This window comes from Macaca mulatta, chromosome 11 (genome assembly GCF_049350105.2).
Source record: "Macaca mulatta isolate MMU2019108-1 chromosome 11, T2T-MMU8v2.0, whole genome shotgun sequence".
NCBI lineage: Eukaryota > Metazoa > Chordata > Mammalia > Primates > Cercopithecidae > Macaca > Macaca mulatta.
In genome coordinates, this window is record NC_133416.1 from 123,242,958 (window position 1) to 123,261,902 (window position 18,945).

Below are 18,945 nucleotides of genomic sequence, written 5' to 3' on the forward strand. Positions count from 1 at the left end.
CTGACACTCATCGGTCACAGGTTTCCAACAAGGACTGCTTACTTATGAGTTACAAGAGGAAAATTTCAGAAAACAATTACTCTTCTCCAAAGGTGTTTCAATATAAAACATTCTCCCAGTCCTTAAGTTTAGGATGAAATAAACATAGCTCTCACTTTAGGTTCTTTTTTTCCCCCTAAAGACATGAAATTAAATCTTTTTGTCAAATACAGTAAAGAAAGCTTTTAAGTTATGATCATACCAAGATACTCCTCAAAGTAAATTTGTGTTCTGGGACACCTACCATTGCTGTGAGGCCAAGAGTGCACAGTGGCACTTCTCACCAGAGCTTCGTCCACTTTTCCACCAGTGGGGTTATCCACATACTGCCGCCCCTGCTCCAACGCATTAAAGCATTCCGTCCAGTAATCGTTATTATCTGCTTGCACCCGGTCATAACTCCAGCTTACACAGGGAAGAGTTTGGCGATTGTTAGAGGAAATGTAGTCCAGGAAACTCAGTGAAGCAAAAGGTTGTGTGTGTTGATTCTGGAGGAGGAGGAGAAGGCTTATGGGTGGCTCCTGGGGTTTTCTGGTTCCTTCCACCTGAGGAAGGAAGGTGGACTGACACATCATTAAGCGCCTCTCTGCAGCCTGACCAATATCAGAATTCTTCCCAAAAATATCCAACTCATCTTCAAGGAAGAGTCCCGAATTGTAGCCAAGTTTGCGGTTCATAATCGCACTAAACCCACAGGTACAGCGGTACTGGTCCTCATTGGAAGAATCGGGGATGTAAAGCCCGACATCTGCCCCTTTGATGTTCATGTTGCAGGCACAGATGCAACAGCTGTCAAAGTTTCTGTCTTTAAAGATATTCATCACGGAATCAGAGAGAATCAGGGTAACATAGAGGCTGTGGGCTTCGGGAATTGGTTGCATGGTGGCGGGCTCCACAGAGTTGAGGGGCCGCGTAGTAGAGGGGGTGGAGGCTGGTGACCCTTGATCGGTGCTATCATACTTAACAGACCCTTGACCACTGGCAGTGCCCCCACCTCTGGGAGTTCTTGGGGTCCTGGGGGTTCGTGGTGTGGGGACAGAGAAGCGAGGGGTTGCTGGAGATGGTAGGACTCCTGCCCCACTATTGCTGGCTGGGGCAGCGCTGTTCAACGTCACAGGTGTGTTCATCTGTGGTGTGTTCAGATAGTCTGGATCTGCTAGGCTCCCAACACTAGGCACGTTACTACAAAAAGAGAAGGCACCAAGTAAGGAACGGCAGCATGTCACAGATGTTGAAGTAGATACACGATCACCCCACCCATGTACTGCATGTTTCTCGTTTGTTTCTGCTATCACTGGTATACACTGGTATATTTAATTTTCTCTTAAAAGAAAAATGATACAAAGGTCAGTGCAGTGTGTAAAGAAGTAGTAAGGTATGAAGAATAATTCAACAAAGCACTTTCCTTCTACTTATTCCACATAGAAGCATCCTCATCCTAATCTCTTGAAGAAACTTTTACTATTTTTGTAAGAAAACATGGCACTGGGTTTGGTCAATGTCATTTGAAAAGTTGTAACTACTAAATGGAACTTCACCTATAAGTTCAGACACTAAATTAGCTAGAGGACCACAGGATGAAATTTCCATCTAATTTGCAATTACATTTTTGTCATTTTTTTTGAATCTGAAAGTCTGCCAGTGTACTCGTTCTCTGAGGCTATAATCTATATATACTATCAAAGTAGTTATAATCAAATACACATGAAAATTTAACATTTCTCTAATTTTCAAAATGCAGGCCTATCTAGGCTTACATTTTTATAGTAATGAGTGACCAGGAGGGAATTACATTTTAGGTAGCCCATTTACCAGTACTATACTACAACTGATAGGAATATTACATATGCGGCTAAGAGGCCTCAGTATTAATTAGGTGGTTGCACAGAAGTGTATCAGAGTTTCCAGCTTCCAACAGTTTTCTGTGGGGTGGTAAGCACTTCATTTTTCACTTTTCAATCTGTTATGCATTGCATACAGTGTAATTATTTTAGCTGCCCAAGACTCATTGGGCTATGGTATCTACTTTCTCATAAGCAGTGACTTCTTTTTGGAACAGCTGAACAGAACACACTGACTGCAAGGTTCTGCTGTTTCATTATCATAAAACATTGTCTTGATATACAGTTGGCCCTCTATACCCACAGGCTCCACATCTGTGGATTCAGCCATATACAGATGGGAAATCAAAATAAAAATACAACAATTAAAAAATACAAATCAAAACAGTAAAGTACAACATTTATATAGCATTTACATTGTATCAGGCATTACGAGTAATCCAGAGATGACTTAAGGTATACAGAAGGATTTGTGTAAATTATATGCAAATACTCTGCCATTTTATATAGGGGACTTGAGCATCTTCAGATTTTGGTATCCGAGGGGGTCCTGGAATCAATCCCCCAAGGATACCAAGGGACGACTGTACTTTCTTAGATGTGTATGTATATTAGCATATGAGTCCTTTTTTTCTACGTAGAAGGTATCAAAAGAATAGAGATTTTAAAAAATTCTTAATATTCTTCTATATATATTAATACTGTACTTAAACCAATGCTCCTCCAATAAACTACATATTCAGTTACTTAAAATGTGAAAGAAGAATGTCATAAAGAAATGTCTCTTCAAATAATTTTCTTGTGATTTTTAATTAGTTATGTCTAAACTACCAGCCTAAAAGTCCAAATCAGGCACTGTAAAGAAATATTAAATCTGAGGCACAGTAGTATCTTTGAGTACAGATTAAAAAAAAAAAAAAAACTTGATTGGCAATCACTGCTCTCTTAGAGACCAAAATAGTAAGTGTGTAATAATGATCTTTAATTGGACTCCTTTCAAATTTTCCTGTTCAACAAAACCCTAAAATTATTATGCAGTTCAGATCAGAAAAGGAACTATGAGTACTAACTGAAAACCTGAAGAATTAAATTGCTCCCTGGGTAGTAAGAATGGTTTATCTTGTAATCTGATTTTTCCCATTTAATAAAAATGAACTGAGTAGCAACCCTACACTAGAAGCTGGAGAGTTGAAAGTGAAAAGGAGAAACAAAAGGTGGCTCATAAGCAAGTGATTGCAGGGGTATCGCATGTGACAAAGGAGTCCACGGTGATGGCGAGCAGAGACCACAGCAGGATTACACATACTCTAGAAACATACTGTTCCAATAAGGTAGCCACCAGTCCCCATGTCCTAAATTTAAATTAATTAACATAAAACAATTCAGTCTTGGTCTCACTAGCCACATTTCAAGTGGTCAACACCTGCAGCAGGAAGCTGGTGACTGCCATAGTGGACAGTGCAGACAGGAATCACCTTCACGCCAGGTGCAGTAGCTCATGCCTATAATCCCAATACTTTAGGAGGCCAAGGCAGGAGGAGCACTTGAACCCAGAAGTTCAGGACCAGTGTAGGCAACATAGAGAGACACAAACTCTACAACAAAATTTCATAAAAATTAGCTGGGTGTGGTGGCACGTGCCTAGAGTTCCAGCTGCTCAGGAGGCTGATGTGGGAGGACTGCTTGAGCCCAGGAGGTCAAGGCTGCATTGAGCTGCAACTGTGCCACTGTACTCCAGCCCGGGTGACACAGCGAGACCTTGTCTCCAAAAAAAAAAAAACCCCCCAAAAAACAAAAACAAAAACAAAACCTTCATCACATAAGGTTGTACTAATAGAGCCAGTTAAGAACACAAAGAATCTTTGGGATGGCAAATGAAAGATGTAATAGATCTAAATAATGACCTAAATTATTTAAGCCATTATATAGCAAAAGCTTGCATGTGACCTTTTTGGGGAAACCTGTATGCATGAAAGAGATTAAACTGTTGAATGGGTTCTTAAAACTGCTATGTCATTTATTAGCAACTGTATGTGCTAAGCTAACCCCTTATGCGTGCACCAAGGTGTTCCAGCTGTGTTGTGCCAGGATCTAGCTGAGTAAGCTAGAGTACGATTGGAGCACAGCAGCAGCACACCAGCCAGGTGCTCAGGGTGCCTTTCAGCACGCTCTTTATATTGCTGGTGCATTGTTATTTCCATGGTACTTCTACAATCACTAGTTGCTGAAGCACTGTGAAAGTCCTGTGTGGGAGGCAGAGCAGGATTACTTCATTTTAAAGGGAAGACCCATGTAAAATGGTCATTTAAGGTCATGCATATAATTTTTACAATGCAGGAATTTCAGTATTATAATACAGTAACTGTAGCTTCCTAACTCTAGGATTCCTCTGTACTTTTCTGTCACAGTTTTTCTTTCTGACACTGACTTTATATACACAAGCAGGAAGCCTTGTTGTAACATTAAAATTAACTTCATCAGGATGATTTTACAGAAGGTCACAAACTTGCAGCCCACAGGCTGAGGTGGGACCACAAATTTGTATTATTAGTTCCTTAAGCTTAACTTTCTATTAGCTGACAACATTTTAAAGAAAGGAAAACATACAAAAATCCAGATTTCAAGTGACCCTCAAAAACAGCAAGATCTGACCACAATGACCCCAGTCCTGCCTGACAACAACCCTCTGCACTTGAATAGCAAACATCCCTTTAAATGGGGTTTCACACTAGACTTCACTTGCTTCTCCTCTTGTCACCCACAATGGTGCTGAGCATCAGTAGTACCAACGCTTTTGCATTTACCCTGTCCACTTCATCTATATGCTGCTTACCTGACCACAGCAGAAATCTGAATTTGTGGTCTTTCATATCATTCGAATCACTTTATTTATTAAGAAATTATTTGTCACAGGGAAAACTGATTCCATCATAGTTTAGCCTATCTTTGTTTCTGTGATAGGGTCTCACTCGGTCGACCAGGCTGGAGTGCAGTAGTGCAATCTCAGCTCACTGCAACCTCCGCCTCGTGGGTTCAAGTGATTCTCCTGCCTCAGCCTCCCAAGTAGCTGGGACTATAGATACACGCCATCATGCCCAGCTAAATTTTTGTATTTTTTGTAGAGACAGGGTTTCGCCATTTGCCCAGGCTGGTCTCAAACTCCTGAGCTCAAGCAACCCATCTGCCTCGGCCTCCCAAGGTGTTGGGATTGCGGTGTGAGCCACCACACCTGGTGCTAGCCTGTCTTCAACATATTCAGAACACTTACATTGGCCCACCATTGGGGAAATCATCTAACTCAAAGCCTGTTTTACAATCAAGTGCGGAGTATCTCGTGTAATTTATCAAATACGGTACTGAAAGTGAAAAACAGAATGGTTGTATGGGTTCTTGAAGTACAGCGTCTCCTGAATGTGTATTACTTTTACATCATCATAAAGTCAAAAACTCCTGAGTAAATCCATTGTAAGTCAGGGACTGTCTGTATACAAAATTTCATTTAGAAAATAATGCACATTTTCCAGCACAAAATAATTTGCACAAAAATATGAATGACCAATAAAGGAAGTTTGAATTGATAAGCTACTTGTCATCATTTTTTTTTCTTTCTGAGACAGAGTCTCACTCTGTCACCCAGGCTGGAGAGAAGTGGCGTGATCTTGGCTCACTGCAACCTCCACCACCTGGGTTCAAGCGATTCTCCTGCCTCAGCCTCCCGAGTAGGTAGGATTACAGATTCCCGCGACCAAGCCCAGCTAATTTTTTGTATTTTTAGTAGAGACAGGGTTTCATCATGTTGGCCAGGCTGGTCTCAAACTCCTGACCTCAAGTGATCTGCCCGCCTCGGCCTCCCAAAGTGCTGGGATTACAGGCATGAGCCACCACGCCCGGACCTTGTTATCATTTTTAACAAACACTTAGTTAAGATAAAAATTCCATCAAATATGGCAAGTAAATGACACAATGCCTATACATACTTGTAGCCATCTCTAATGAAAGTGGCTGCAGGGGGCATGGGCAGTTGTTCAATTTTAGGAGGAATTGCCCATGAAGGCCGAAACAGACAGGCATCAGGTATCTTCAGAGGTAGCAAACAATGGCTCGGCAACATCTTCAGTGGAGCAAACATGGAGGATCCCATAAAAGGTTGAAAGGATGGAACTTTGTGCACATATGAAAAGTCCTATGACAACAAAGTGGGGTCAGTGTTAATACTGGTAAACTCTGTAGAACACACTACAGTGGCATAGTGCTATCATAAAAACAGCAACCAAAATGATCGTTTTTCAGTATTTCTCTCCTTTGATCACTAGAAAATGCTAACACAGAAATGTTAAATCAATCAAAACACACTATTTAATATGCTCACTGGTATGCCTCATGTTCTAATTAAAAGGGTTCTTAGGAACTTATGTATATATGGCACATAGATGATACGCCATTTTAAAGCAGATGTACATGAATCCACTTGGAAACCGCTCTGCCCTGGAAATGTTAATATACTGAATATTACCTTAATTTCCTCAGGCTTGGGACTTCCTAATCCATCCTCCACTTCCATTTTGAATTCTGTGAGTTGTGTTGAAACCATACTGACCATAGGGCTCTCCATCATGCCTAATGCTGTCACTGTCTCTGAGCTGATCCCATCTTTATAATTCATCACAGGAGAAAATGCAGGATGCTGCTCCAAAGATGGTGGAGTGGGAAACATCCTTTGCAAGTCTGCAACTGCTAAAAATAAGAAAATAAAAAAATTGTGTTTAATAGGAAGGGCTTCTAAAAAGTCCTAGTTTATAGGCAGGCACACTGTTTGGCACAAAAAATAGTGCTAATTAAATGATCACATCAGTTCACAAAAGAATATTAATAATGGAAGTCTCTAAGAAGAAGGCCATCAGCAGAGAATTACCTTTTTCTGGGTCTTGTTTCGCTTTGTTTCTTGAGACAAAGTATCACTGTATCGCCCAGGCTGGAATGCAGTGGTGCGATCTTGGCTCACTGTAACCTCTGCCTCCAGCGTTCAAGCAATTCTTGTGCCTCAGTCTCTCAAGTAGCTGGGACTATAGGCATGTGTCACCATGCCTGGCTAATTTTTGTATTTTTAGTAGAGACAGGGTTTTACCATGTTGCCTAGGCTGGTCTCGAACTCCTGGGCTCAAGTGACCCGCCTGCCTCGGACTCCCCAAGTGCTGGGATTACAGGTGTGAGCCACTGAGCCTGGACTTTTTTTGGTCTTTATCACCAACTTCTTGATGTTTTATGGTCTGGCTTCACATTAATTCAGTGAACAGTCTACATAACTTACCTTTTTCTTCCAACAACTGACTCCCTGAAAAGTCTAAGTAGAGAAATTAAACAAAGTGGAGGCAATTAGATAGTTACCACTACTAAAGTTCTATCCCTGCTTTCAAGTATGCATAAAATATTACAAAAAATAAAAATTGTTTGGAGCCAGACTTGTGGTTTATATATAAGAGGATTACTCAGCTAGTTTGACAAATCCACTACACTTACAGCTGCTCTTTTGGTGAAACTCACAGCTGCTCTTTTGGGGAAACAGTTCCATATTTTTTCCAGACAGGTATTAAAATCAAACTTCATAGTTTCTTTTAAGAAACACTTAAAACAGCAATTCTGAACTCCTTTGTTAAAAAAAAAAATTCCTTTAATACACCTGTAGTAAAAAATTATCACTACAGTAGCTCATTAAGGCACTGATTCTTAAAAAGGAGACCTAATGAAAAGCAAGTTGTAGTTGTAAAATTTGGCCACTAGGGGGTGGCCTATGCAGCAAATTTTGTAAGTTTGGAGCCACAGGTTTTTAAATCAGTGATTTAATGTACCAGTTTCCTATCCTATTGCTCTTTCCAACTTCAAGATTTAAACAGACCAATAATAACCACTGAATTGACTAAGATCTGACTCCTAGCTCCAAATCAGAAATTAACACTGAGCAACCGTACCATGTACATTATGTATGTAAATGTACATTAAATGTACCATGCTGTGCTCCGGGCTACACAGTCCAGGTGCTGGGGACATAGCTCTGCCGTGGTCAGGTCACTTCCTCCCTTGGGGCCTCGGTTCCTTCATCTAACAGGGAAGGCAGTGCTAGATGGCTGATTCTCAACGGGCCTACTTGCTTTGCTTCGTTTGTGGGGAGAGAGGAAAGCTTTCAAACATCTCAGCATATGGAGGCAGAAGAAAAGGTGAGAACTTCTGGATTACATAATCTTTACTGTGTTTCTAAGTGAAACAAGTGTATAATCCTAAATCCTTTAGCCTCTCTTGGCCTGTGGAGCTATTTGCAAAATAAGGAGAGGGAGAGGCCAGACAGCAGGGTTGTCAATTCAAATATTCATTTCCATTAGCGACGCTCCACAGCTGCTTATTTTCTGTAACAGGAATCTGCATCTGATTTCATTACACACAAAAAGTACCCGCTGCTTCCAAAAAAAAGCAGAAGTAAAAACTCCAAAAATCCCAAGTTGATCTTCAAGGCACCTTAAAAATTTATAGAAGTAGAAACAGGAGCCAAGCCAAACAAGAAACTGGCAGAGAACTATCGGAGACCCTACATAACCGATACATTCTGAGGTGGAAAAACAGGACTTCAAATGTAGCAGGAACCAGATCAGTAAGTTTTCTTTAAAACAAAGTCAAGATCTTTAATATAAAGTTAGTCTACACTGGAGGCCAGGTGGGGTGGCTCACACCTATAATCCCAGCATTTTGGGAGGCCAAGGCAGGCAGATCATTTGAGGTCAGGAGTTCGAGACCGGTCTGGGCAATACGTCAAAATCTTGTCTCTTAAAAAATACAAAAATTAGCCGGGCATGCTGGCAGGAGGCTGAGGCACAAGAATCTCTTGAACTGAGGAGGCGGAGATCGCAGTGAGCCGAGATTTCACCACCACAATTCAGCCTCGGTGAAAGAGCAAGACTCTGTCTCAAAAAAAAAAAAAGTTCATCTACACTTGAAATAAATCCATCACCTTTAACCTTTAGTCCCTATTCCTCCTCCCAAGCCGAAGAACAGCTACTACAAAACTGTAACATAATTTGTGTTATATTTTAAAACATTAATTCTGCTTCACAAAATCTTCAAAGTCACATTGCCATAAATCTTAATAGCCAATGCAGCTCTTTGTGAAGTAGAGAAATTGTATAAATTCTCTTTAAGTTAAAAGGGTGAGATTAAACATAGCCTTTTTTTTACTTACAAGTATCCTGATATGACACAAAATTTTGCAAAAAAAAAAAAAAAAATAGTTCTACTAAATTTGTTTTTACATTTCCTCTAAGAAACATAGTAAAAGCATTTCCACCGACTTAGGGTTAGCTGACTTCTTTGATCTTCCCGAATGCATGCATATATCTCAGTTTTCAAAGCCTCAGCCACCCTGTTAATTTTTACCAAAGGTAAACAGAAAACACACAAAAAAGCAGAGATGAAATTCTACCTCCGAGAGAGCCACTTTACAAAGTGGTCTTTATCGTTCTTACTATCAGATATTCTTAAGGAAGACTCAGTCTGTCTCGCTTCATTTTCCTAATCTGTAAAATGGGAAAAAAATCTACTTCATATTTTTTGAGCATATTAAATGAGATAATGTATGCTCAGAAGTGAACACTTTCCTGCGAACATCTAAACATTCAGTAAATGATGAAGTTAGTACAAATTAATTCTTCCTCCCAAACCTGGATTGGAAAAAGATGGAACTACTGTCAAGTTATGGGAATTTCTGAAAATATATGACCCTAAGATGATCAAAGGGAACTGGACTCAAAAGTGGGTAAAGCAGAAAGAACACTGAGACTCCAAGAAACACTTTGGTCCTCCAAAATAGAAACATGATTTGTCTGTTCAATTTTCTTCCCAGAAAATGGCTAAAGCAAGGGTGGAAACAGCCACCAGGACGGACTGCAGGTGAGCTGTGCCGCCCACAGTGCTCTGCTTTCTCCCATCCTGCCGAGCCTGCAAGACCTCTGCACTTCAGCGGGAACTCATAAGACACCCACCTGCTCCTGCCCAGCACTTCATGTATTCATGCACAGGATGGAAGACCTCCAACAAAGCAGCATCACTGATTTCTTAGTGTTCTCCTCACCCCAGAGCATATGCCCAAGTCCCTTCCAAACAGTAAGGACTCTTGGAAAATAAACAAATGAACCAACCCCAAAATTCAACTCTTTCCTTTTGTCTATTCAAAGACTCATACTTTAAACTAATGTGCTTTCAAATACAAAAATTTGTAAGAAAGTGGTTAATAATAAAATCTAATAAAAACATGTTTTTACTATAACACAATACTACCTTAACATAAACTTCATACTAAAGTAAACCTATTTGTCACTGTTTGTTGCTGTCTTCAGCATTACATTCACAAATGAATAATTAGGAACCTATGCGTTCCAACACAATATCCACTGGCCACATGTGGCTACTGAGCACCCAAAATGGGGCTTGACCAAATAGAGATGGGTTGCATGTGTAAAACATACAACTGTATTCCAAAGACTTCATACAAAAAAAAAAAAGGTAAAATACGTACAACCATTACATATTATATTTTTATAAAAAAAGTGAAATGCTGCAATAATTTTATACTAATTACATGTAAAAATAATATTTTGAATCCTTAAATACTGTATATTATTAATTTTTTTAAATAGCCACTAGAAAATGTGAAATTGCACATGTGGCTCTCATTTGTGGCTGGCTTTGCATTTCTACTGGACAGTAGAATTAATGTCTAGAATTAATGTTCTAGACATTAATTTTGCTTTGTTTCTGTTTTGTGAGACGGAGTCTTGCTCTGTCGCCGAGGCTGGAGTGCAGTGGTGCGATCTCGGCTCACTGCAACCTCTGCTTCCTGGGTTCAAGCGATTCTCCTGCCTCAGCATTCCAAGTAGCTGGGATTACAGGAAAGACATTAACTTTTTTTTTTTTTTTTTGAGATGGAGTCTTGCTCAGTCACCCAGGCTGGAGTGCAGTGGCACGATCTCCGCTCACTGCAAGCTCCACCTCCCGGGTTCACCCCATTCTCCTGCCTCAGCCTCCTGAGTAGCTGGGACTACAGGTGCCCGCCGCCATGCCTGGCTAATTTTTTGTATTTTTAGTAGAGACGGGGTTTCACCGTGTTAGCCAGGATGGTCTCGATCTCCTGACCTCGTGATCCGCCCGCCTCGGCCTCCCAAAGTGCTGGGATTACAGGTGTGAGCCACCGCGGCCGGCCGACATTAACTTTTATAATACATTTGTCTTCCCACCTCAGTGCCCAAAAAGCTTTTGCTGAGATTAAAATATCTTGCCAGGCTATTTTCATTGTCATTTCTTGGGAGGAAATACTGTGTGTTCCCCTGACTCCCCCACCCCATCCCACAAATACATATGCTCTCACAAATACATATTTATATATATGCTTTGTACACATTAAAACGATCCTCTGGATTCTTGCATATCTGGGTTTTCCTGGTGTTAATATTCTGTGCTACATTTCAAATTCATTCATTTTTATAACGTGTACTTTATCATAAAATTTTAAATTCTGAGTAGCTTCTTTTTGAAATAATTCTTTTTTGGATAGAAATGAGAAAAAGGATAGAGCACACAATATACTTCACTGCGCAATGCCGCTAACTAGCAGGATGTCTGTGAGTGTAAAGCCTTGGCTGAGTTACCAGACATTCTAACATTTCACATCGCTAGGTATCATGTCATGACAGAAAGAGTAAATGATCAACTGATTCAAAGAGGAAAAACATCTGACCTACACACACCTATTTTAATACTGTTTCTTTCAATCTGTGATGTTCCGTGTTTGTGAAATTCTGCAGTGCAGAGTAATAAAACAAGAAAAATGTTTAATTTAAAAAACTACAGCAACTGGCTGGCTATCATTATTCATTTTCACCCATGTCATGCTTGAGAAAGCTTTGCATATTTTAAAAAGCTATGGATCCACTAAAGCTGTCAAAATCCAATCTCTGTATACTTCCCACTTCTAGATTTGAGTAAATCAGCACTACATTTATAGGTTCATAAAGCTTTTTGACTCATCCCTATGACATGGTGGTTTTTCCCCTCAATTTGTTCTCATTACCAGCTGAAGTTAATGAGAAGGTGTTAAAGAATGATTTGCAATGGAATTATGTTTCTGCTTCAGAGTATCCACATAAGCTACCCTGACTTTCTTTTCTCTTGTAGAATGATGTGGTTTCTTAGGGCAAAGAATATACTCGAAAAAAGGAGGTTCCTCTCTTTGTCAGCATATATAATAAAACTAGTTGATCTCAAAAGGAAACACAAAAACTTCAGTATGCATCTTGAAAAGGATGATTGAAATCAAATATCCAATATCCTTGAGTGAATTACATTTATAAAAACAGAAACATTTTACACAGTCTTATAATAGACTACCAGTTTGAAAAATCACTTGTGCAGCATTTATTCTACTAGGAAAGGACTATTAGAAAAACAAACCTGAAACGTGTTTTTCTACATTTTAAGTTATAAAAAGCTAATTCTTAATTGGAAAACAAAAGAAAGGAATTCAAATTAAGACGGTTTCTGTATATGATTAGCTGCCTGCCATCTCAGAACACCAATTTGTACAGGTTTTAATTCACAGTTAGAATTCTGCCAAAAGGAAGGGGAATTTCAGATAAAGATAAAGCACCACTGAGTATGAGCATATTATATCTAAGTTATATATAGGCAGCGAGCCACAATGGCTCGGTCAAGTTTCTCTACTTACTTGGTGGATAAGGAACAGCAGCTCTTCCATCCTTCCCAAGAGGTCGGTCTTCTGTCCCAACTGTAGGAATTTTTGATGGGCGCAGAGCAGGTGATACAGCCTAAGAACAGATGATGTTATTATAACAGAGTGATGTGTATATAAGTATGGCAGCACTCAAGTATTTCCTAATGTATGTCTATTGGCAGATGCCTCTTGGTAGAAGCGTTTACCAGCTGAACTTCTGGAAATACCAACAGATAGTGAAACAAAGGAGATGGTTACAAGCTTATCAAGTGTAAGAAACAGTGAGTTGAATGGATCTTGTGAGGGCAGATTGTGCCACCAAAGGAGAGCTTGCAGACCTTAAACAATTCTTCCCTCCCAAGTCAATTTTCACAGACACAGTGTTACATTAGGGTGGTGCCTCCAGTAGTAACTGACAATTGGTCTGGTTTCCCTTATACTTGGAAGCAGGCAGCTAAAAGGCATAATCTCAAGCCCTCCAAATCTTTTTTTTTTTTTTCATTTATCACAACAAACTATGTATCTTTTGTACCTAGTTACAAAAAATAACTATCAAAATATCAAAATTGATCTTCACAAAAAAAACCTTATTTTGTAAAATTATTAAAATATTCAGAAGAGGTTTTTCTCTATTATTCAAAAACAAACCAAGTCCATTATTGCGCAAGATTATCTTTAACATTAAATGAATTGGTGATGAATTAAAATAAAATATAAAATAAAGCAAAAATGATTTTTACAAATAGAAGGCCTTTTATTTATTTAAACTTATACAATGTCACAACATTGAAATGTAAAATTAAAATTAAATTCAAAGACACTTGAGATGACAACTCAGCCAATAGCCTCCCAACTCCATTTACAAGTAGTAAGATGGATTAGCAATATATTCTAAGGTAAACTGCTCATGTGATTAAATGCCTGATTAAAAATCAGAGTAAAGCAAAAACACTCAGAGAAATGAAAATTTGATTGAAAATGTCCAATTCTCTCCTTTGTATGTTAGTATTACTACAAGTATATTCCCAACAGTTAAACATTTCCTCATTAAGCCTAACAGTAAATCATAATTTATACAAAGAGTACGTTCAGTGGCCCAGAGCAGAAACAATTACCAGGACGGTGGCCATGAACAGATCAGGCAGGCCACTCCACAATGCTTGCTCCGTTCCATTTTTTCTCCTCCTTTGACTTGTACCTCCTTTTCTTTTCATATTTGATTCCCATCACCACTGCCAAAGCACCTATCCTAACCCTCTGGATCTTTAAAACCAAACCCAGGCAGCACTTGGCCTCTGGTGGATAGTCAAATTCAATGCCTGGATCAGCAATGAAGAAATGAGTCATTTCTTCTACCAGAGTTTTTCACATTGTCATGTCCTTTTCCTTCATGTAGCCACTGTATAAATTCAGATTCTAGTGTTCTAATCCAACAAAAGTTACCAGATTAGAGGATTCCTGCTTTCTGTAGATCAGACCCCCCCGCCAAAAAAAAAAAAACAGCCCTTCTGCCAGTTCAGTTCTATACTCAGTAGCCCTCAGAGGAATGCATATTGATAAAGTTTAAAATTCAAAACCTTCCTAGACCTATCAGTCTCTAACCATCATCAAAAAAACAGACCAATGGTCTGCTCCTTATCCCTGAAAGCTAATCTAGTTCATTCTTGTTGCTTAATCAAAGCTCATTCCACACTTAAAACTAATGTCCCTCCCCCATTCCTCTCAATGACCCCAGTCTTTCCACATTTCAAGTACAACCCATTCTCCCAGGCCATTATGATCTCCTCATCCTCTAAGTACTTATAACAGTAATGGTGTATAATATCTGTTAGATACATTTTATTTTAAAGTTAGAATGGGCTTTAGAAATGTTTCCTACTTAACTTTCAAGCCTTAACTTAAACACTGTTCCCATCACTTCGTACCTGACTGTCCAGCAACTTCAGATTCAGGTCTATTACTGTACTCACAGCAATAAGTATACTACAACTCTATGTGCCATTTCTCCTTACGTCTGTGAGTCTCTCAAGTATAAGGGTGATAATTTAATCATCTTTATAACCTCAATTATTAGCCTTAGTACCACCACAAAGGATTTAACCATCAATTAACAAATGTATGTAAAATGGATGAATATGGAGGTAGATAAGTGAATAAATGAAAGAAAAATAAACTAATAAGCTGAGCTTTTTGAAAACAGAGCCTATCTTATTCATCTCTAGGTCTCCCAGAAAAAACAGACACTTGTATTTGCCCAAAGGTACAGAGTTGGTTAGGAGGACGAGAACACACATTTCCTGACTCTTATTTCAGCTGATCTCCAAAGGATTATAATAATTATTCTTCTTTGTCATTTTAATCATACGCTGCCTTGAATTATTTAACTTCTATGTATATAAATTCTATTCCCCTATAATGATGCCATGATCTGAAAAAGTATAAATCATATTTGCATATCTAACCTCTGACTTATTAGATGAAAAAAAGTTATATGGGCATTACTTTAAAAATCAAACCTAAGGGACAACATAATACATTTCTAGTGGTCCTGTGATATTTAGAAGAATTTATTAAAATAAATGTGAAAGATTTTAATATGTACAACTGGAATACACTAATGAAAAAGATCCTTCAATGAACAAAACTCTAGAGGTGGATAAACTACGCTAATAACCTTTACAATGTTTTCCAAGTATACAAACTTTTTTTTATACAGCGTGACTAGACTCCAGTATACAGACATTTAAAAAGAACATTCAGAACCCGAAATAAGAGCCCCCAAATTCAGGAGACCAAACTATAAGGAAATACTACAACACTGACATAAAGTCCTTTCACGTAGCAAAATTTTTGTGTATGTAGCTCTGGCAAACTCACCCCAAGTTCGTCGTCATCAGAATTATCAAAGATGTTGTCTAAGTCATGCAGGGAAGGTGCCAAATCTGTTACCTGCGTAAGGCTACTGGAGCCAGCTCTGCCAGCAGCGTTATCCTGCCGGACATCTGTAGGAAAGGAGGCAAAAGACACAGAATAAACAACTCCACCAAGCGCAAAGGAGTGGGGAGAGGACACGGATCTCAATGAACATGACCTGCCTGTGAGTTTTTCCCTACGGTTTTAGTTAAATTTAGAGATAATTATTTCCAAATATGTTTATCAGTTTTGAAAGGAACTGAAAAACAAACTATGAAAAATATATTAAAGATGAGAAGAAATTCTTATTACAATAAGAATAAAATTTTACATTGAGAAGCATCTCCTTTGCATTTTATTTTAGCAACAATCCAAGTGAGGCAAATAATCATTGTACACACCTGTTTTAGTAGCAGAACTGAAAATAGACATGGCATTTTTCCCATCAGGCACCGGCGTGGAATGACCTGGTGTAGTGACATCCTTGGTACCAAATCCATCCTCTGACTGTATAATAAATTCAGCCAAACAAAACACATGAACACCAACCCAAAGTGTGAAATATGAGGGAGAACACAAAGAATTAGAGGGTAGAATGGAACTTGTTATGAGCACAAGTATGATAAACCATGGTCTATGCAACCAAAGGAAATAAAAGATAGGTCCTTTCTCTCGAATTTCAACAGAACCATGAGATCCCCACTTTCCCCTCAATCCTATGGGGTATTCTGAGTGAATCGGTGTTTTATGTCTAAGCAGTACTGGTGGCAGTTGATTACAGACCTGCCATGGTGTTAAAAGCTGCCTTTAACAACATTTTAGATGCTAAATTATAGATTCAGCTGTCTGGATCTAGGGAGATCAGTATAAAACAATCTAAAAAGCATTCCCCTGAACCATACTGGCCTCTTATAATTGTCTTACTTCCTTGATTCTCAAGAATACCTATTTCAATGGCCCAGTATTTTAGAATGTCTGAAAATTTAAAATTAAAGACAGCAGACACAACCAGTACTCATTTTTATGATGATGAAACCAGTAAAATTAATACTGATAGTCTATGGGTAGAGTTGATATTAATCCAGAGAATACATAGGTATAGCGCTTGGCACAGTAAGGATAAGAAGCGCTCGATAAACTGTATATACATACTGTTACCAACATTTTTTCCTTTACATTTTGGGTACTTTTGAATAATATTTTAAAAGAAATAGGGAGCATAGGCCAACAAGAATTAGCATATGAGAGGAAACATGCACTGTACAAGCTATAGTCTGGAAAATATGAGGCTTCATTTATGTTCGGCTGACTTTTAAACAAAGGTGAGCCATGACATAAAAAGGAACAATACGCTGTTCAATACAATAGTACCAAGAGCATGAATATGGGGACAGAGCAATCAGGCAAGACTATCTCAAACGTTCTGCCTCCAAAGTCTTCCCACACATGTTGTACTGACATAGATAGAAACCCACACCATGCTGGACTCTCTCTCTGTTAAATGGTACCTTATTCTTTTTCAGGGAATCTTTCTCCGTCCCTTGTTTGCATTTCTTGTTGGCTGTAAAGATGTATTTTATGTCACCATCTTCGAAGGTATATGGGTCATTCACTTCTCCCAAACTGTCTCCAGGTTGTTGCGATAGAGGCAATGGGTCAAGGAAGTGGAGTGGCTGCATCTGGGGCTGTTTGTCTTGCCAGATTTTAAACCGTTTGTTAGGCTGTGCTAAGAGTCTAAAAGACAAAATGACAATTTAAACAAGATAAACAAGGTTAAATCAGTTTCTTTAAAAAAAAAAAAAAAAAAAAAGCATTTATGACTTAAAGCATTTACAAAGCTTAAACTTTTTGTAAAAACAACTAAAAATTCACCGATATAGTTATTTGCTTTTACAGTTTATATTCATGATTAAATAAAAATTAGTATACTTTGTCAAGAATGTATGTTTTTGTCTCTGAGTCCATCGATTCCACTTAAGAGCACAGGTTCTCAGGACAGACTGCCTAAGTTCAAATTCCATGTGTATCATTTACTAACTGCATGGCCCTAGTTTCTCAGTTATAAAATTAATAGAATAATATGGTACAGTGAAGATTAAAAGAGATAATCTATGTAAAGTTTTAGAATGGGTGGCTCAAAAGAGCTATAAATATTATACTAGATACATGACACATACACCTGAATGCAGGCAAAGCCTTCCTCAAAAATGTCAACATACAAAGAAGGCACTGATGGCAATATGGAAAGTCTCATAAAGCTGTATTATTTAATTAACAAACAGTAGGGCAAAAATGTATTAATATATTCGGAGTGTACTAAAATGGCATAAAGAGTTCTTTATATGCCCATGTGTTAAATCACATGTGTGCTCATCTGTATGTAGGTCAAAGCATTTGACCATTAAACATTTTCCATATCCAGAGTCAAGAAGGACAAAGAAAAGCCTACTTCAATTTTGAACCTGAAAGTTTAGCAGGGAGAGATGGGGAGGGAGCCCCTGTCCTTCCAGAGGATGGGTGGGTGGTGCAGAGGGCTGTCTTACCTTTGCAATGCAGTGCTCTCTGAGTTTACCTCCATTTTGGCATCACATCTCTCACCCTGGAGCTCTGGAGGCCTGAACTCAGCATCATCACTGGGTGGGAGACAGTAACTATGCCACCACTTTTCTGATGACTCTGGGTTCGAGGGCCTAATCCCACAATATAAGGCTGTCTCGCTGACCTCTGCCATGAGAGGCAGTCTTTGGCCTACGAGGACAGTTCTGTCATCCAGAGTAGACAACTGCTGGAGTTCTAGTCCATTTCCATAGAGGGCTGGATTCACAGGGACAGACGGTGGGTCCAAACTCTCTGTTTCCTGACCTCGTGGCTGAGGGCTGAGTGTTGGCGGCAGAGGGGATATAGGGGAATGAGGTGAATCCATAGGATTCAGATTCATTTGCTTGCTTGTATTTCTGGAAGGCACGGCCATTTGCTTATCATACTTCCTACTGCTAGACACCTCTAAGGAGGAGTCAATCCCTGCCAACCCTAGTTTCTGTCCTGGCGCATCTTGCTCCATGCATAACTCTTCGGCCACGGAGGGCCTATGGTGAAACGGGATTAAGGGTCTCTTCTGCAGCTTGTCTCCTTTTTCCTGTCTTTCTGTTGTTTTGTGCTTAGAAGAAGCAGGAGGTGGTAAAGATGAAGATGATGATGGTCCTGCACTGAACCCTGGTTGAGACATTGTGGGAGGTCGATTGGGTCCTACTGCACAACGTTTTAAAAGCTTATGCCTAAAATGAGAGTAAATAATTACATCATTATAACATTAAGAAAAGAGATTCTCTGACAAAATTTTGCCTTTTAAAGCATACATTAGATGTACTAACACATATAAAAGGG

The 18,945-nt window shown here is 39.1% G+C and overlaps 1 protein-coding gene across 4 annotated transcripts in view; it reads right to left on the bottom strand.

Moving 5' to 3' along the window:
- Positions 1-18,945, bottom strand: part of MED13L (mediator complex subunit 13L) — a 319,067-nt gene that overhangs the window by 33,060 nt on the left and 267,062 nt on the right. For 3 of the 4 annotated variants that reach the window (NM_001261532.1, XM_077952955.1, XM_077952956.1), the window contains 8 exon segments: positions 284-1,221; positions 5,858-6,063; positions 6,394-6,614; positions 12,643-12,742; positions 15,526-15,650; positions 15,963-16,068; positions 17,070-17,295; positions 18,105-18,836. In NM_001261532.1, coding sequence (NP_001248461.1) covers positions 284-1,221; positions 5,858-6,063; positions 6,394-6,614; positions 12,643-12,742; positions 15,526-15,650; positions 15,963-16,068; positions 17,070-17,295; positions 18,105-18,836 — 2,654 coding nt within the window. 4 annotated transcript variants of the gene reach the window in all.